Source organism: Misgurnus anguillicaudatus, chromosome 8, assembly GCF_027580225.2.
Source record: "Misgurnus anguillicaudatus chromosome 8, ASM2758022v2, whole genome shotgun sequence".
NCBI classification, from domain to species: Eukaryota; Metazoa; Chordata; class Actinopteri; order Cypriniformes; family Cobitidae; genus Misgurnus; species Misgurnus anguillicaudatus.
The window spans coordinates 3,591,512-3,613,243 of record NC_073344.2 but is presented as its reverse complement, the minus strand read 5'-3'; the positions used below and the strand labels follow the sequence as shown (position 1 = coordinate 3,613,243).

At 36.3% G+C, this 21,732-nt stretch overlaps 1 protein-coding gene across 10 annotated transcripts in view; it reads right to left on the bottom strand.

The window, feature by feature from the left end:
- farp2 (FERM, RhoGEF and pleckstrin domain protein 2) overlaps positions 1–21,732 on the bottom strand; it is a 360,413-nt gene that overhangs the window by 136,622 nt on the left and 202,059 nt on the right. For all 10 annotated transcript variants that reach the window (XR_012370688.1, XR_012370689.1, XR_008646476.2 and 7 more), the window contains exons 10-13: positions 15,156–15,319; positions 14,997–15,065; positions 14,825–14,882; positions 14,489–14,702 (exon numbers count right to left, since the gene is read on the bottom strand). Coding sequence is in view for 6 of the 10 variants with exons in the window: in XM_055213942.2 (XP_055069917.2) it covers positions 14,489–14,702; positions 14,825–14,882; positions 14,997–15,065; positions 15,156–15,319 (505 nt within the window). In the remaining 4 variants the exon portion in view is untranslated. The remainder of the gene's footprint in view (positions 1–14,488; positions 14,703–14,824; positions 14,883–14,996; positions 15,066–15,155; positions 15,320–21,732) is intronic.

The window sequence follows — 21,732 nt, the reverse complement described above, 5'->3', positions numbered from 1 at the left end:
AAATAAAAAAATAAAATAACACTGATCACAAAAAAATTAAAAGTTAAAAAAGAAAATTATTTTGTTCATTACATTTTACTTCATAATTGCATACTGCAGCACTGCATTGTTTTGATTTCATTGTTGCAAAACTTGTTCTGTAATATAGTTTGTTTGCTATTGTGATCAAAACCATTGATCTGAAGCTCAATCCTGATGCTGTCCTGTAAATATTTTTCGCAATAAATTAACAATTTCTGATCAACTCATGTATTAATTGCATGCTTAAAAAACATACCAGTTAAAGCCGCCCATTTCAAGACAAACCCCGCCTACTTCCAGGTTAGGCCACACCCACTCCGAGTACAGATACAGATAATTCATATGGTTAACAGATACAGATAATGCTGTACTCGCTCATCCCTAATGTATATATATATATGTATGTATGTATGTATGTATGTATGTATGTATGTATGTATGTATGTGTATATATATATATATATATATATATATATATATATATATATATATATATATATATATATATATATATATATATATATATATATATATATATATATATATATTAGGGGTGGAACAATACATGTATTCGTTTCGAACCGAATCGGTACGGGGGTCACGGTTCGGTGCATGAATTTAAATGGAGAATACACGGTATGAAAATAAAAAACTTGCGTGCAAAATAATTAATGTAATGCGGAACTACTGTTAGATACGCGGGTTCTTTATGGACAGCTAATCTGTTGCCCCGCTTTAGCTCTGAAGCTCTGATTGGCGCCGATGCATCCGAGCTCCACCTATGTATGCGCTCTATCAGAGCCCGTCTACATTCTGGCACTCTGCAGTTTTTTGTCACGTCGACGCTGGTCCAGTCAGTTAGTGAGCAGCGATTGCGAGAAGTGGTGTTCCACAAGAGTTAGACGCTCTGCCAGCCTCTTTAAGATCGCAAGTTTGGCAAAACTTCAGTTTTCCAGTCAGTTACAATAGTACAGGCGAGAGAGTGGTGGAAAAGACGAGGACTGTGCGTCGGCGTTGTTCAGCAGTTGTTAGGTATGTGAGTGGAAATACATCTAATCAGGGCTCTCAAGTCTCAGGCATTCACCTTCACGCACACATTTCAGTCAGTTCAAACGCCACACTTTGTATTTCTCACGCTGAGAAGTAGGAGATAAATTGTCCTGCTATATACAACAGGCATACGCAGGGCAGTTCTGTCGAGTTCAGCTGCTTTCATTTTTAAGCATGCTCAACTTTACGCAGCGCCATCAGCGTCAGAGTACCGCGAGAAATCTTGCGGAGGCGGCTGATTTCAAATCGCTCTCGCGTTACTCTGACGTCATCCACTTGTCGTTTCTTGCAGCGCCTCGTGAAGTCGTACACACCTAATTCATCCTACAAGCCTATTTTTTTGTTCTTTAGTACATTGATATGAAATAAAAATGTAATTTTAAAATGTATTTAGGTAACACTTGTAATAATTTGAACCCATATTTGTATGAAAGATGAGTACAAGATTACTTAAAGTGGTATACATTTTTGAAATACGAGATAGTATGTTAAATGCATTTCAGTTCATATTCATGACATCTCAAAATAACACTGATAAGGACACATATGTTTTTAAGATTAGCTTAAAAAAATGCCTTCTTCATTTTTGTTTTGCTTTTCCCTCCATTGTACCGAAAGTGAATCGAACCGTGGCGCCTGAACCGAGGTACGAACCGAACCGGGACTTCTGTGTACCGTTCCACCCCTATATATATATATATATTAGGGGTGTAACGGTACGCAAAAATCACGGTTCGGTGTGAACCCCGGTTTTGAAGCCACGGTTCGGTTCATTTTCGGTACAGTAAGGGAGAAATGCAAACATTAAACTGCAGGTTGTTTATTACTATAAACTTTTTTTACAATTTGTTTACACTTTTTTAAACACTTTTTATTAAAATATAACATATAAAATATATATAAAATGAAAAAATAATAAATAAAATACTACTGCAAAGTTCTTTTTTTTTACATTATTTTATAACAGAAGGTAACTCTTTTCTTAACCTTCTCTTAAAGTTTTTCTACTAAAACCTTGAACTAACAAATTCAATTCCTGAATACATTTATGAACTATTAGCCTACATTTTTGCCACCAAAAATTTTCTGTTTTGATTTATTTTGGATTGTTTAACTCACAGTATTGAATTGGCTATGTACAATCTCTGTATAAAAATAATATTACTGCTCTATGTGTAACTGCATAGCAAGCAACATGATGATATACTTATTATACACTCATTTTGAGATTAGTGAGTTGCATACCTAGCCATCTTTGATCTTTTGCATGTTTCTCCTAATCTTTGCTTGTGTCGTCAATGTAAGCTGTAACGAACCCCTCCGCAGCTGAGTGACAGCTGAGTAACCCCGGGTTACAGCTCTTCTCTGTCCCGACCAGCTGATCGCATTGGCACAATGATATGATTGACGTGATGTGCAGATGAAAAATCTGATCACGCATTCCTTATTCTCGCTGTCACAGAAAGCGCGTCTCATGAATGCGTAGCAACGAAAGACGCGCATCCTCTCACGCACTTTTGAAAGAACAAAGCAGCACGTTGACATGCGTTTAACATGCGCTTTTAGATACGACACGTAAACGTTTACATCAATAATCAAACGGATATACAACTAAGTAAATAAAAATCTTTCTGCGGGCCCAATTATGTTATATGTTTGACAGAAGACTTGCGCTGAACGCGGAGACTTCCGCCACTTAATATGTTCGTGCGGAAACGCACGTATTATGTTCCGCACAGGCGCACACAAAATGCATTCGGCCTTTCGGTGCACCGTGCCGAAAGCCCTGAACCGAAACGGTCCGGTTCGAATACACGTACCGTTACACCCCTAATATATATATATATATATATGTATATATATATATATATATATATATGTATGTATATGTATATGTATATGTATATGTGTATATGTATATGTATATATATATATATATATATATATATATATATATATATATATATATATATATATATATATATATGTGTGTGTATATATGTATGTGTATATATGTATGTGTATATATGTATGTCTATGTGTATATGTGTATATTTGTATATGTATATGTATGTATGTGTATATATCAGTGATGGAGTACTCGAGTCCTGGACTCGGACTCGAGTCACTATTCTTTGGACTTGAGTCCGACTCGAGAATCCATTCTCTGGACTTGTGACTCGACTTGGACTCGCGGATTGATGACTCGTACTTGGACTCGGACTCGAGGATATATACAATCGGACTTGAGCATTCATCATTTTGTTTTTGACTAAATATGTTATAAAAAAATTATATAAGGTGTTACACTTTTCCTGTTTCGTGCCCAAGACCGGTCGCGATCTCCCTTCACAGACACTGCTACATCTCGCTCTCTTTGCTTGACAACAAACTCACTGACGTCACTCACTTTCATGCTCGTGCAATGCATGATGCTTGATTCACGGGCTAAATGTTCACATTTGTAAAATGCAGAAAGACGTGCCCCGGATCGTGAAGTTCGCCTACGTGAATTTTGCTTCTAATGCTGGAAAGAGCAGCGCTAAATGTTGTGTGTGTAATCGCACAATTGAGGAAAAGACTGGGACAACCTCAAACTTTAACAGACACCGGTCACGGATGCACCCAGAAAAGTAAGTAAAATGCTTTCCATTGCCTAACGTTAGCTTTTTTCAAAAAAATGTTACTGACTAATGCATATATAACAAACAGAAGAAGCTAGGGTTAATGTATGTCTGGTTCAGATTACAGCATTTTTGTCTGTTGATAACTTAAAAAGAGTAACTAAACCCTAATCCAAGTTTTTGAGTTACTGATCTGTAAGAATGTTGGTTTATTAGTGCTGTTCATTGATTTTGATGTACGTTTTTTGACATTTGGATATAAAGTGTTTCAATACTACAATATATGGTGTATAAACGTCTGAGTGCTGCCCTCTTCAGGTTGAACAGTGGCTACTGCAGTTGAATTTTCCTATTGCATGTTGGGTCCAAAAAATGACTCGTGACATAAGCAGGTTCAAGCTTACCACACACCTGGTACGAGCTTAGTTCGTCCCCTCTATCTCCGTTGGGATCTGCCCACTTTTCTGGCATTTTTCAAATTTCCAGTGGGTGAAGTCAGGCTCTGACCAGGGGTATAGTTACGCTTTAAGTTATCAACAGACGTTACTAGTCACTGTGCCAAGGTCACCCACACAATCTCTCTCTCTCTCTCTCTCTCTCTCTCTCTGCATATCGTATTGATTTTTACGTTTTAAGTATCTTTAAAATACAGTGTCCTGTAAAATGCAGGTTTCTTTTTTTCGCTGAGTGTATTTCTGTAATACAGTGTAAAAGGATTAGTTCACACAAAAATGAAAATTTCCTAATCATGTACTCCTCCTACTGCCATCCAGGATCTTTTTTTCTTCAGTGGAAAATAAATTGTTTTTTAAAGAAAATCATTTCAGGATGTTTTCTTAATGGACTTCAATGCCAACTCAGTTGTTTGTTCTTGTTTCCTCAAAAAACAAAATGCAGCATGATTAAACATGCAATTTGTAAATTTTCTACGCTAGTTCTCAATCACAAGTTCACAACAATGGCAGTAAACACATGCGTTTGATGACGTCGTAAAGTTGCAAAGTGTGTTGCAAAGTGTATGTCAAATCAGTAAATAAACTCCCTTTGCAATCGTGACAGTGGTGTCATTTTTGTTTAATGTAGAACCTCTTTAATAAATTTTATCAGTTTTTTGAAGGTCCCAGAGTGAAGAAATGTAGGCACTTTCAGACTCGAATACGGGACTCGAACACTGGGGACTTGAGACTCGACTCGGACTCGAACTCTGGTAATGGTGACTCGACTTGGACTCGACTCGGACTCTTCTTTGGTGACTCGGACTTGGACTCGAACACTGGGACTCGAGACTCGACTCGACAGTTGGTGACTCGACTACAACACTGGTGTATATATATATATATATATATATATATATTAGGGCCGGAACTTTAACGCGTTAATTAAGATTAATTAATTACACAAAAATAACGCGTTAAACATTTTTAACGCATTTTAATCGCACTTATTTTTGCACCGCGGAACATTTCTCATGAGTTTCGGCGGACCGATTATACTGGAGCACCAACTAGCGTTCATGACTTCACAACAAACCACAGTGAACATGAACCAAGAGGCTGATGAGATCGCTTTGGTTGGCCCCGTGGATGGGAATTTATTTTATAAAAAACGAACGGATGTAAGCGTCGATAAAAGCATGGTTGTGTGTAAGCTATGCAACAAGGAATTCACATATCACCGCAGCACATCGAGCATCTCAATGCAAAGCATACAGCAGCTAGCGTGGACATTAGCCCGACTCCGGGCACAACGACTTATTCGGACGGGATTAGTTTTACATAGGGATGTGGGGTAAAGCAAGTTTTTATCAGAGCTTCTCTGTGATTTTAGTCCAGTCCGAATGCTCCATGTCAGTAATCATTACGGACAATGTCAGTAAAGATTACGGCGTCTTTTACCTTCTGTAAAAAGGTCCGGAGAAATTACCTCAGGTAATACAAATCCAGTGCGAATAGACCAGCTGTAAATATACACGTAAATCGCGTCATTTCCTTTTAATTTGCGGGTTTCTTTTAAATATAAAAGCGCTTAAAGAAGCATTTACTTGCGTTCTAGACGGAGAAACAAGTCAGTTACAAGTCAGTTTCTGAATAAAACACGACACAAACTTTTTAAAAAAAGGTCAATTTTACTTCTCAGAGGCATGGAACTGTTTATGAAACTGACGTTCTCCCCAAACTGAAATTAAACACAGTGTTTCGCGTTTTCCTTGTCTGTGTCATGTTGTTTGCACATCTGATATCTGGAAGCAAGGTAACGTGCACGTGAAGACGAGAGGTGACGCGCGGCGCCAACGAGTTACCCCTCCCACTTCTGAATGTTTTACAGAGATTTCTAATCCCGTCCGAATTGACCATTAATATTACCGACGTCCTGTGGTAAAATTACATTACGCCATCTACCCCTGTAAAACTAATCCTGTCCGAATATGGCTCAATAAACAATATTTTGTTGCTTAAGCTTATGTATTCAGTCATTATTCATGGTACACTCTAAGAACGAATGTGTTAAAAACAACACATTAGTGTTGATTCTGGGACAACACACTAACTGCGTCGTCCTGGAATCCACCCATCTCTGTGTTATTATTGAAACAACACATTTTGTGTTACTTTTAACACAACATGTGTTATACTTGAACACAAAATCAAGACAAAATGACTCATAATGTGTTAAAATTACACATAATGTGTTAAAAGCTTACAGCACAATGATGTGTATAAAATTAACACATCCTTTCTAAGAGTGTATACTAAAATCCATGTAAAAATTACTTCTTAATGTTCTCAGGTCAAATATTTATATGCGATTAAAATGCGATTAATTTAGATTAATTAATTACAAAGCCTTTAATTAATTAGATTAATTTTTTTAATCGAGTCCCGGCCCTAATATATATACATACACACACACACACACACACACACACACACACACACACACACACACACACACACACACATATATATATACATATATACACTCATAGATATACACACATAGATATACACACATAGACATACACACATACACACACACACACACACACACATACACATATATATGTAAAATTAAAAATATAGGAATTTAATACTTGGTTACAACTTGTCAAAACCTCCTGTGCTGATAGTGATCAAAGACTATTGTCACAGCCGTTACAGTGGGGGTTAAAGGTGGTCTTCTGATTGGTCAGTTTGAATGTATTATGTTGGGTTTGGTAAAGTACAGTGGGGGTTAAAGGTGATCTTCTGATTGGTCAATTTGAATGTATCAAGTTAGGCTTAGTCACATGGTCATGAGATAGAGGATAAAGGTCAATGTTTTTATGAGCTCTGGGCCTTTGCATTTTAGGTTTTGCCTTTGCATTTGCCTTTTCCCCTTTCCTTTCTTTCTTCACCTAAGTTCTGGGGTTCTAGCCATTAGGCCTAGATTTCAGTTCTCAAGTGTGAATCTCTTTCTTTTAAACTTTCTTTCTCTGTTCTCTATCTTATCAGGTAATATCTTACATACATTGGAAACAGTCAATTGTTTGTATTATTTACCATTTCATGCATTTATAGTATAACCATTTCAACTGTAACTTTAAGTCAGTACTGTAATTAAACCTTTTCATTTACAAATCTGTTGTTTAGTTTTGATTTAAGGTTAATACTTAAACGCTCCATATTGCAATACAATATATTCGTACTCTAGCAACGCTCTCAGACATATTGTGTCCGAAACCCGGGAATGATTGCAGTTTTGTTCTCCTTCCGAAACCTGAGATCCCTTACACACACACACATATGTATATATATACATATACATATATATACACATATACATATGCATATATATATACGTATATATATATATACACATATACACGTGTGTGTGTTTGTGTTTGTGTGTGTGTGTGTGTGTGGCAAGAAAAAGTATGTGAACCCCTAGGAATAAACTGGTTTTCTACTGTGATTTGCCATAAAATGTGATCTGATCCTCATCTAGGTCAAAACAATAGACAAACACAATGTGCATAAGGTGACAACACACAAATAATTCTAGTTTCTTGTGTCTTTTTTGAGAACCACCATTAAACATTCATAGTGCTGGAGGAAAATGTAAGTGAACCCTTGGATTTAACAGCTTGTTGAGCCTCATTTGGCTGCAAATACTTAAGGCAAGCACTTTCAGTAGTTCTGAATCAGACCTGCGCATCGTTCAGAAGCAATTTTGCTCATTCCCCTTTACAAAACCGCTTTAACTCAGACACATTTGTAGGATGTCTGGTATGAACCGCTCTCTTGAGGTCATTCCACAGGTTAAGGTCTGGGCTTTGACTAGGCCACTAGGCGCATTTTGTTTTTCTTAAGCCAGTCTGTAGTGGATTTACTACAATGCTTAAGGTCATTGTCCTGTTGCATCAACTAACTTCTACTGAGCTTCAACTGGTGGACAGCCACCCTGACATTATCCTGTAGGATTTTTTTTACTTAATTCATTTTACCCTCGATGATGGCAAGTGGTCCAAGCCATGAGGCAGCAAAGCAAGCCCAAATCTTGATTTTGTCAAAAAACAATGATGTCTTCAAGCCTTTAACTGTTACTCGTGGGTTTCTTCTTTACTTCATTGAGTATTCTGCATGGTGTCTTAGGAGTCATCTTGACTGTGCGCCCACTTCTAGAAAGGGTAGCTACAGTATTTAACTGTCTCCATTTATAGACAATTTGTCTAAGTGTAGACTGATGGAGGTCTAAACAGTCCATGGGCTCACTTACATTTTCCTCCAGCACTGTGAATGTTTAATGGGTGTTTCCAAAAAAGACACAAGAAACTGGAATTATTTATGTCTTGTGAGCTTATGCACATCATGTTTGTTTATTGTTGTGACCTAGATGAGGATAAGATAACATTTAATGGCAAATCACTGTAGAAAACCAGTTCATTTCTAGGGGTTCACATACTTTTTCTTGCCACTGTATATATATATATATATATATATATATATATATATATATATATATATATATATATATATATATACACACATTATTACAAACAATCTTTATGTGCAACGTAGTTTGTTTTAAATATCTATCAAAATGCATAGTGTAAAATATTATTAATTTAATAACTGGGATTAGTGTATAGATCTGAAAATAATTAAAGATCTACATTACACTCTCAGAAATAAAGGTACAAATGCTGTCACTGGCACGGTACCTTTTAAAGCGGTTTTAATATGTACCATTGTGGTACAGATATGTACTTTTCAGGTACCATTATGCACCTCTAAAGTACCAATGTGTACATTTGAGATACCTATATGTACCTTTTTAAAAAGTTTCCTAGTGACAACTTTTGTACCTTTGTGTACCTTTATTTTCGAGTGTGTACAATACTTTGATGTTATGCATACATATTTCCCTTTTAATAAGTGTGTAAGTTTTTTTAAATAAATGCATTTTTATAAGTAATACAAAACATTTGTGGTAATAATTCAAAAGTGTGTAAACATTAGTACTATGAACTAAAATGATAAAAAAGACAAAACTGCATCAGTTTTGAAAAACGAATGTGTAAAGTGGATTTCTTTATGATTTTATAATAGGCCTATAAAAATTATTGCTTTGAAATGTATTTGAAAGGCTTATGGTGAGTGATATAAATGGTTTAATCTTTAAATGAAAATAATCATGACCCATTATGTAAATAAACAACTCTTCAGCTACAGTGTAAATTGAAAACACTGAGAAACATATGCTGACAGTCTGGTCAACTGCAATACTGTTACCTTTGAAAGAAATAAGGGCTAAAAGATTTGTACATTTGGCAATTAAGAGATGTCAGAGATAATTATTAATATAATACAGGATTCCTCATAGTTGGAAAACCCTGCTTTTGGCATTGAAGACTCAATTAAATGATATTGGAGATAACATTTCTGTAATTTAGACAAAAACTATGGAAGATATTTTGGCCAATTTTAATTGAATTAATCAAATGCTAAAATAAAAAATAAAATTGCAAAATATTTCCCAAATCCGAAAAGTAAATGCCAAAATAAAAATCAAAACATTAAATTATTTGATTTTCATTTTCAATGTGACGAAGCATCACTCCTGCCAAATCGAACAAAATGCAATTGATGATTTGACATTTTATTGTCAATACAATCTCCCCGCCATACATGGCAAGACCTCCAACATCAAAATCAGTAGTATCTGTACAGATGTGTAACTAAGATTCATCCAAACAGTTGCTAGGTTTGTCTAAATGGGTCTAAAATAATAAATAATAAAGCCGGTAATTTGGCAACACTGCTTCAGCCAATCCCCTTTTCTTGAGCAAGTAAACCCCACTCACCGATTAACATTGAATTTGCATACAAGTTGACAATGAAAATGAAAACGAAAACAAAAACCAATAAATAAAAGTGAACATATAATTTAAATTGAACTTTACATTTTTTATTTTCCTCACTATTATTGTGTGAGCCTTAATAAAATGCTTTTTTTAAATTTACATTTTTATTCTTTTTTTCACGTTTTCCTTTTAATTTTAATATTGGCAGTCTTGCCACATATGGCAATGAGATTGCACTGACAAATCATCAATTGCATTTTATTTTTCCATTTGTCAGGAATGATGCTTCATCACAATAAAAATGAAATAATTGAATTGAATGTTTTATTTTTTATTTTAGCAATGAATTCATTTTCAAATTTGGGACATATTTTGCAATTTTATTTTTTATTTTAGCATTTGATTAATTCATTTAAATTGGCAAAAAATACCTTCCATAGAAACATCCATCTGCCCACACAGAGCCAATTCAATACTGCAAATGTCATGAAAGTTTCCAGTTTATGTTGGTGTATGCTTTTTAATGTGAGGCTCTGCGATAGTAAGGAAAAATAGCCAGCATATCTAAATTATAGAAATAAGTACTTTTTGAAAGTTATTTTTAAAGTGCCTCATTTTAACCTCATACAGTAGGTCACTTTGTACTTATAACTTCATTTTCAAAGTAATTAACAAAAAGACCTGTTATGACTTTAAATATTACTGATTAATGTACATTTACATTCTTATTCTTAAAAATGTCATTTTTAGATAGATTTTTTTATACTTAGAATGCATTTTCATTAGAATGTCAATGGACTACTGACATGTTAAGCACTATACAATGTCTGTTAATGACTTGAAAATATCCATGAATTCCCAAATCCTACAAAATCAATACAGCACAGTATATGCCAACATATTTTTGACATGGATCAAATCAAGAGGGGATACGGAAATCCAGGAGTGTCCATGATGGGGAGAAAGGACCATTGGGTAGATGGCCAAACAGTGTCTTGCCCAGAGTTTAAGAGCAGCCCAGGCCAGCCCTTGTTTGTGATAGTAGAGAGAGGATCCAGCAGTTTAATACACAAATTAAAAATGTGAGACGTTTTGTTTGCTCTCAAAATGACAATGAGAATTAATTACTAAAATGGCTTTGTTTTCTTCAACAGTTAACCTTATGTTGTTGTAAATGGAAAAGTTTTGGGTTGCATTTAGGATATGCACCATTTTTATGATGAGCTGAAAAAGTACTAAAAAAAATAAATGAAATGAAATGCAAAAAACAGAAGAGCCTGATTTGTACAGTGAAAAAGATGAGAATTACATTAAATAGGATATGAAGCCCAAAAGGGAATGACATCAAGTATAGACAAAATGACAATGCCTATACCGATCTTGAGCCCACAAAACTCAATGCACGTATGAAAGACGTTCAATGCTATTCTCCCCAGACCCCAGAACAGAAACCAAAGGCATGTATGTGGTCTTGATGTCATACAGAAATACAACTCAACCGAGCTGATGTTATCCAATAAAGCCCTGTGTTATATTCACACATTATTCAAAGCATTAACTGTTTAAATTAGCTAAATGATGCAAAATCAAGTTAAACTTTGTAGATCTTAAGGTAATAAGCACAAACAAAAAAGATTCATAAATCAATATAAGTGCTTCAAAAGCAAATCATCAAGGTGCTCCAAACACAAAGATGTACTACTGATAAAACATTATGGGAAAACAGCTTAAGCATAAGCAAAAAAAAGTCTGTATTATAGTACCTGAAATACTTAATCATGCTGCAAAGGCCAATATAAGAAAAGACTGAAGCTACACCAAAAGAATCAAAGGTGTCATTAAGTAGGTTTTGAACTAAATAATCATATGTCTAAAAGTACGCTTGTTGTAAAAGAAACAAGTGACTCTTATCAGAACCATCTATATATATCCTTATGCTAACACTGAAGGTACATTAATTAAAAGCTTTTATGGGTATACATTATGCTGAGTTTATATATCATATTCAAATTTTATATTACATTCAATTTCTTAACAGTGGTATTTGACCGACTTTTTTTGAGGAGATTAAAGTGCTGAAGTCATTCGATTAGAATTAGAATTTAGGATTTAATTTTATTTAGGTTTAAGAGATCCTGCAGCTGACTGGTTTTGCTCAAGTTGAAGGGGAGTTTACCCTAAATACTTGACACTTCAGCATATACTTTTATACTGTTTTAATACTACATACACATTTCCTGTATTTTCTGGTTGTTTTCTAATAAAGAGACTGAGAGATAATTATATATGATCACTATACAATTCCAAAAATAACAAATCTAATGGTAGCATAGTGGCCTAAGACCTTTGTACAGTACTGTTTATATATATCTTTTTTTTGGGGGGGGGGCACTTGAGTCACTACACTGTGTTAATCCGGGCCTGCTTGTGCAGATATGAAAGTACCTTCACCCAAACAATATACAAAGTTCCCTGAAGTCTTATGCCAGTACTATCTATCAGGCTTGTGCACAATTCAGAATTGAATTGAGAATGAATCTTTAATTCCAATTCAATTCTTGAATTTGAATTGAATTTGAATTGATGTCAAAAACAGGATCTAGAATTACAATTTGAATTTGAATTAAAGGAAGCAGAATTGGAATTCAATAGAAATTCAAAGAAATTCATATACATATTATACAGTAAATGAAGTGTTAAAAAATAAGCTTTCAGTATACGTCAGATATGATTGCATTACATATTCTATAAATTATGTTAGTTTGAACTACTTGAATTGCCACAAATTTAATTCCACTTCCTGTCATTCGAATTCCAATTCAAATTCAACTTCCTGTAGGGCGGAGTCAATTCAATTCAAATTCTAATTCATGAATTGAATGGAGGCCAATTCTGAAATTCTGAATTGTGCACAAGCCTGCTATCTATTAATATCAATTTGTCTCATAAATGACAATAATATTGTGCATTTGCATGCATATATATATAGTGCACAATATATAATACAATATTTGCCTATACATCATAAGCATATTCCGCTGAATGTGATATTAAAAAAATTGCCTCAAAGCCCCAAATAGTAAATTACCGAATACACTTAATAAGCATAAAGTGGTAATGATATTACTATCCTTGATGATACAGCTAATCAATTTTCTCCATCACAGCACAATATTAGATTTAATTATGAAGCCTACCATGATTAAATAAAATCAAAATATATAAACAAATTAAAATGACTGAACTACAGAATACTACCAACTTTCCTTCAATAATCTGATGCAGGGCACATGATTGAAAAACAATAAAACATACAGAATAAATGAACACCAGCACAGACAGAAATGTACAATTAAGAGAGAGGTTGTAAGAAAAAGTGGTAGATTGAAACGCTAAAAGGAAGTGCCAAAACTATTTAAATGGATTCTATGGTGAGGTGGATAGTTAAGTGCTTGGTTATGTTCTACATTAAAACCAATAATTAATTCTGTTGCCATTTAAAAGTACTCAGGTTAATGGGGGTTGTGCTACATTTTAAATTGCGTGGGGCCCGGTGGGTCCCCAAGTCTTAGAGCTCTAAGACTGTGGCACTCCAGCAGAAAACTATCCATCTCTGGTCCACCCAACAGTGGGTTGCTAAAGAAGAGGTTCTGATCTGGAGGCAGACCACTGTCTGACCCCCAGTCAGAATCAGACTCAGAGCTACCATTGGCAGACCCTTCTGTGACTGTGGGCGGATAGCTGAGCTGCTCCAACTGCTCTACCAGATCATTAAACTGCATGGCCGAACTATCTTCCGAGCGTACAGAATACGCAGGGAAGTTAACCATCGAGCTGGCTTCAGAGAGGTTCTCTGATCCTGGCAGACGCAAGGAGGATGAGGAGTCGGGATCTCTGAAACCAAGTGAAAATGAGTCACCTGCAGAGCTTAGCGGAAGGTTATCTAATGAGCTACACTCTGAGTGGTTATTGCCCAGAGAACTGGTCTCAGAACGACCAAAGGCACTTTCAGAGAATGTATTAGCATTCCCATTAAGGTCTTCAATACCAAGAGCGAATATGGTGTCCTGCATAGAGCTTTCATCAATGTATGGAAATTTCTGCATTTCAGCATTCTCTTCATCAAACCCATAACAGTAGGCCTCTGCACCACCAGCGTAAAATGACATTTCAGCTGGATCATCATCTATGTACTCCTCGCTAACATGCAGCTGAGTGCAGGCCATTGGGATCTGGTATGACATTTGTCTGGAGCGCATCAACTCTGCCTCAACAGCCTCAGGTGTGAGAAAACCCTTTTTTGCCCCACCTCCCACTCCTCTTAAATCACCCACCCCTTCTAGCTCACTATCCTCATTGCCATTTTGGGAGGGCCTTGCACTAAAGGAACTACTCTCTTCACACACAAACGCAGGGCTGCAGTCTCCTGCCGCCTGGATATGAGTGGCACCTGGGAAGGCGTAGGTGAATTGGGAGTTGATCTTGATGGAGTCCTGCCTCATGGGACTGGGAGCTCTGACAGGCTGCTGCGTCTGCTGGAGATGCTGGAGCTGGTTGGGGGTCTTCGCCTGAATGGGTGAGCTGGGGGAAAGCAGGGAGTGAAAAGAGGCGGTGGCAGAGGAAGGAGACACTGGGGCCTTCAAACTATCATTAAAAGACAGATTCTGAGATGGAAGGTTAGGGGAAAGAGAAAGAAAGCATTCAAAACAGTCAGTTCTTATTCTTTTCCATTATTGGTTGTTATATGGTTCGTTATGTGATTTATCTTGGACAAGACTCTACTGACCTGTTTTGGAACATCAGAAGCTAAGGAACGAGCCGACGTGCGAATCTTACTGTTCCTCCTGTTACAAACAGCATAATCAGTTCAAAGACAAGCAATTAAAAATGATGGTCTCACAAAGCAAAGTCTAACACATCAGACCAGTAATAAGTCAGACTTAAGAGAATTTACTCACCTCTGGTAGGTATTTCTTCTCGAGCCACTTCCCCTCACATACTCAACCAACTGTTTTTGCGTCCTCCCACTGACATATAAGCACATATGTGTTTAAACAAACCAAGTCAAATTTGCATTATAATATTTACAACTAAACCACTAAAACAAATGCAGACACCTGTATCTAAATGAAGATCCTCTGCTAAAGAAAACTGCTTTAGATTTAGGCTGAGGCTGATCTAACAGACGGAAAAATGAGTGATGCTCCACACAGTTCTTCCAGAAAATCTTACAGTGATCCCGACTGGCCATCAGAAACTCCAGCGTATCCTGATGAGGTCCCTGTGGAGTGAAAGGTTGAAAAGCCCATGAGAAAAGTTTGATTCTAAGAACCCAAAAGGCGAAATGAGGAAACACATGGTCCTGATTCTTAGCACCCATGTAATTGATCCCTACAGAATAACAAAACTCTGAAAACATGTAAAATGTGATATGAGATGGTTTACTATCCAAGCAAACTTAAGTTTCAAAATATTACTTCTGTAATTTATGTGCCTAGTCAAGGTTTTTTGGAATCTTTAACTGAAAGACCTTAACTGAAACCATCGGATGTGCTGGTGATATCGCTGGCCTGTGTGTACTAGAGATACAAACTTTTTATTTAGTTTTTATGTATTGTATTGAGTGGATTTATATATTGATGTCTTAAAGGGATAGTTCACCCAAGAATTAGTTAAAGCTAGGGCTGTCAGTCTTCCTCAATTATCCCATTCGAATTTCATTCATTATTTTTTTTAATATTAGATTTATAATCGATTATTTAATGCTCAAATTTGACTTATTAATATTTACTATACCTATCTACACACGTTGTAAAAACGGGCTTATGCATTGCCAATGCCACTATGAGCTCGTATAGTTGACTTGTTTTAAATTATGTCCACTAGAAGACATTGCAGTATTACTAATAAACATGTCATTATTTAATAACAGGTGATAGCTTTCTTGCTAATTAATGATTAAGCTTAGACACAAAATTAACAAAGTTGTCAACTTTAATGAAAAATTTAATTATCAACGCAGTTCTCTTTGTTCACGTATGAAGGCTGCGTAGATCGCATCATTAGTTATACAATACTTACACACAGCACACACATCCCCTGGCCTCCAATTTCACTATTCTTTTTTCATTTAAACACACCTTAGAGGAAGTGTGATCTTGAACAAGTATTTTGTCACTGGTCGAAAAGACAAACTTATCCAAACAAATTAGCATTAAAGACATTCCCAAAAAGGTCGTCCATAGGACTGAGAGCGGTTTTCTCCTGACACTGTCCTCTTCACCTTGGCTGCTCCGTTCTCGTCTTCCTCATAACCTTCCTCCGCAATCGCTATCAGCTCCGCTTTCTCTTTCTCACGTACCTCCTGCTGCTGGTCTTGTTTCAAATGAATTAGCTGATGGAAATGCGGGTCGAGGTAGCTAGCGGTATTTAACAGCATAAATGCGTTAGATAGTGAACACATAAAAAAATATTTTCAAATCTATTTTTTTAAAAATACCATTCGAATAGTAGTTTTAACATTCGATTAGTATTATTTTTTTAATATTCGAATTATATTCGATTACTGAAATTCGTTTCAACAGCCCTAGTTAAAGCACACTTTTGGTTGTGTAGACGTAGTAACTATATCGTTACTAATCCATAAACGAACACAAATTTCATAAGCAACACAATGTTTCATCAAAGTAGAATATCTGAAACCATCTTGATACAAACATATCGCGTACCTACCTTACCAAAATAAACAGTGCAACGACCCTTTCAGACCCTTTGCCTCCTGCAACTGTTTGCATCTCATGGTAAAGCAGTAAAGTTAACGATGTTAATTTGGGTTTTTGCTCTTTGCTGATCAGTTTTTGCTGTTGTTGTTATAAAACATGTCTTTCTTTTTGTGGCTCCTTTAAAGGTTGTCAATTCAGCAGAAAAGTTTGCCATTCTCATTCTGTTTAAAGACGGGAGGTGAGGGCACATGAACATGCCGATGATGTATGGTGTCTGCGTGAACAAGCTGTGCGGTGGCATTCAGATTACGCTTACGGATGAGGGACAAAAAAGGCAACGTCCATTCGGACCGAGATCTACAATTGGTTGAAAATGTTTTTGGTCCTACGCCTTTCACAGATGACATAAATTTCTACAAATACATTTAAACAACTTAACATAGTGATTGATATCAGGATGTGATGGGACTTTTAACCAGCATAACTAAAAATGTTTCTGGATCAAATGAGATAACCTGCCTTTAAGTCTTCTCTTATAAAAGAAAAACACTGCCCTTGATTTTATACAAGACTATCCACCTTATTTTCGAATGTGGAAGTAAGTGATGTGACATATTTTCCTACTTTGTGCAAGACGTCCATTTCAATAGCAAGCCGGTTGTGGGAGCACACATAAAACATGATTTAAACAGTTATGGTAAATATTTGTTACACCTGCCATGTATGAACCAGTGTGAGGATGAAATTAAGAAGTGACCTGATATATCATACGAAGATATATTTAATTATACAACAGTTCTTTCTGGTTCTTGAATCTTATTGGCTAAGAGCTATGCGATATTGTACTAATAACGGCACAGTAACCGCTTCACCTTTTGTATCATTCCGCCACCTAGTGAATGGAGGTCCTAAACAGGCTCCTCTCTGAATGGAAAAACACAGACGCCCTGTTTTTAAACACTCTCCGTGTGTCTCATTAGTTCACTAGCTCATAAATCAGTCTGTGAATCCCCAATCAGAAGTTATTATTCCGTCAAAGATCAGCGCTCTTGGATGTTACGTTAAAGTTAATGGGAGTAATGTCTTGTCACATCGTGTGGACGATTAACACTTGGAAAGAGGAATGTAAACACTCATTTTTTTCTGGAGCTATATCTCTTATCAGAACGCGAAAACACCGTGGAACTGCAGGTAAGCACTACAGCTTTTAAATGTGGACATTGATCATTTATTTAATCGCGACGTGACTATTAAAACATGTTATGAGATATCGCCACTGGTATATTTATAAGCAGCATGCAAAAACATCTCTCTGACACTTATAAAAAAACAGTTTTATATAGTACTGACAAGAACAAAGTCTAATAATAACCGAGTGCTCGTATCGCGTTAAGATGAAATGGTAAACCAATAGTAACATTATAGAAGTATAGTTTTATTAACTTTTACCTCGCACCAAAACAATAACAACACAAAAGACACTAAATATGAATAAGAAAACAAGTAATAGTTTCATCATGACACCAAATACTGCTGATTTGATCAAATTTTTGACCATCAGGCCAACATGAGAGCCAGGGAATCCCTGTCAGAGATGTAGCCTAGAGAGGGCGGTGGTCAGCGGGGCGAGTGAACACTGACGTCCGCTCATGCTTTGGTTCTCATACGTACCGAATCTCACTAAGCAAACGTTCAAACAGGCGCTATCTTTACGATTGAACTAATCTTAAAACTACACTTTGTGACCAAAAAATTGTAATATTTAAAAACGGCGAATCCATCCATTGAGTTAATATGAGATCCAAAGCAGCCGAAAGTGTTACCTGTCATTCTGGCCGCCCTCAAATCCGTGGCGGAAGAAGTAGTTCTCAAACAAAGAGGCTTTTAAAATTACTCCGTTGTTGTTTTCTAGTTTCGTTTTTCAAGCGTGTGCCGTCGAACTGTTGTATAAAAGCAATTAGGCCTCGTGCCTCTGGCCTAATCACAGCCGTGATGATATAGAGCTATATCACACTCCTACTCGAGCGATATTGCTTAATCATTTTGTGTTGTTGCTCGGGGGTGAGGGGTCTTCAATGCGCAAGTATAAAAGCACAGAGACATACCAGTCTCTTTACAATGGGAAAGTCAGTCGAGTGTTTGTACATTGAATATACCAAGACTTCATGTTTTTAAACTTTTCAAGGGATGGTTTAAAATGTCACAACTGTCCCTTCCGGTGTGAGGTTTTTCTTAAACTGCAATTTTTAATCAACTTGGTTGAGTTTCGATGGCAACACATCAAGCTTCACGCGATCCAACATTTGGCAGAATTTTTCTCATTCTACACATTGTAAGTTATTTGAACAAACCATAATAAACATATTAAAATACTATTACATGTATTCAGTATTGTTTTTCGTTTAATGAGAATATTATTATGCAGTAGATAAGACATGAGCTTATGAAATTATTTGCTAATTTAAAAATAAAATCATTTAAAACATAACAAAAGTACACGTAAAAACATTATGAACAATTATAAACATGAACTAATAAGCAGTTTATGTCGCATATATTCTGTACTGTAATCGCATTTTTGTCATAATATACAGTAGCAGAACAAATAAGCCAGCTAAATCAGCATATTTTATCAGCATAATATACAGTAGCAGAATAAATAAACGACCTAAATCAGCATATTTTTATCAGCATATTAGTTTAGACCTGCCAACCTTGGAAAAATGTTTTGAGTAGCAACTTACTGGAGCGCCACGGTGCGAGGTCAGGCACATTTGCTGATCAGTATTGCTGATCCACTTATTTCTAAGCACATAGTTCCCACTCACCACCATATCTAGTTATTCAACAAATGACTATGAAGAACTCTTTTAATGAAAATATATTATAAATTATAATATATAAAATAGGGAATATATTTCAGCTTTCTGTGCTTTGATACACTTTAAAGACATTTGGCATAAGATAACTAAAAATCCCAAAAAAATTAACAGAACATAAACATAATTGAAAATTGTATGGGCCCATAAGCATAATAAATACATGGGACATTATGGGGTTTCCCGGACAGGGGACATTAGCTTAAGCTAGGACTAGGCCTTAGTTTAATTAGGGCCCGAGCACAGAGGAGCAAGCCAGAATGGCCTGCACCGTGGATGCAAAGTCCTATTGTTTTTGCTCAGTTTCTTTTTTTTTTCTTCTCCGAAATGAATCACATTTTTGAAAGCCTAAATATGCTTGAAAACTCATGAAACTTTGCACACACGTCAGAAGTGACGAATATTTTCATGTGGTATAGGCATCAGAAGTGGGCGTGTAGAAATGACTATAGCGCCACCTGCAAAATTTCAAAAGAACAACCCTCCCGCTACGAAAAACTTACAGATACGAAATTTGGTAGGGTCATCTATCACCTGAAGATCTACAAAAAAAGTCCCTTGGATCCAAGCTCTAAACCCCACAGGAAGTCGGCCATTTTGAATTTTCGCTGTGATTTCTGAGCAAATTTTGGCATTTCCAGGCTTCGTACTTTAACAAACTCCTCCTAGAGATTTAATCAGATCATCATCATCATTTGGTCTGTGTAATCTAAAGGCTTTTGCGATGTTAAATTGCGGAGCTTGTGGCTTTTCATTGGAGGGTGTGTCCGTGGCGGCCTGACAATTTCATCGTTTTCGCCATGAAACAGGAAGTGGTTCTAACTCAGGCATACAATGTTCAATCTAACCCACGCTTTACATGTTTAATAAGAGTACTGTGCTTAACACATTTCCATGCCAATATTCAGCTTCAGTCATAGCGCCACCTAGATGCAGCAGGAAATGCCATGTTTTACGCAGTAATTTACTGCTCTTAGAGATTTAATCAAATCATCATCTTATTTGGTCAGACTGATCTTAAGCCCTTTGCGATGATAAATTGCGAAGATCTTGACTTTTAGTTGAAGGGCGTGTCCGTGGCGGCCTGGCAAAGTGTGATGTTTCGCCATGAAATATGAAGTTGTTGTAATTTAGGCATACAATGTCAGATCTGTCCCCGACTTCATACGTTTAATAAGGGTCTTGGCCTCAACACATCAACACTGCATAATTCAGTAACAGTCACAGCGCCACCCAGAGGCAGCAGGAAATACCACGTTTTACACTGTGACTTACTGCTCTTAGAGATTTACCCATATCAACATCATATTTAATCAGTCTAATCTCAAGACCTTGTGTGATGATAAATAGCAACGACCTTGACTTTTTGTTAAAGGGCGTGTCCGTGGTGGCCTCGCAAAGTATTGATAAATGAATTGCATTTTTGACAGCCTAAACAAGCTCAAAAAGTCAAGAAACGTTCCATAAGTGTAAAATGTGGTGAATTTTATTATTTGAAATAGGCTTTAGAACTGGAGGTGTAAAAATGGCTCTATAGCGCCACCTACAAAAACTTAAGAGAGCATCCCCCTCGCTACCGTAAATGTACAAATATGAAATGTGATAGGATAATGTATCACCCCAAAACCTACAAAAAAATCTCTTGGAGTCAAGCTCTAAACCCCACAGGAAGTCAGCCATTTTGAATTTTCTCTGTAGTTTGAGTGCAAATTTTGCCATTTCCAGGCTTCATACTTTAACAAACTCCTCTTACAGATTTCATTAGATTAAAACCATATTTGGTCTGTGTCATCTAAAGGCCTTTGCGATGCTAAATTGCAGAGATTTTGACTTTTCGTTGGAGGGTGTGTTGGTGGCGCACTGCCAAATTTCTGCTTTTCGCCATAAAACAGAAAGTTGTTCTAACTCAGGCTTACGATGTCTAATCTGACCTACGTTTCACATGTTTGATAAGTGCCCTGGCCTAAACACATCGTCATGAAATTATTCACATACAGTCATAGTGCCACCTGCTGGCAGCAGGAAATGTCAGGTTTTACACTGTGATTCACTGCTCATAGAAATTTAATTAGATCATCATTTTATTTTGGTCA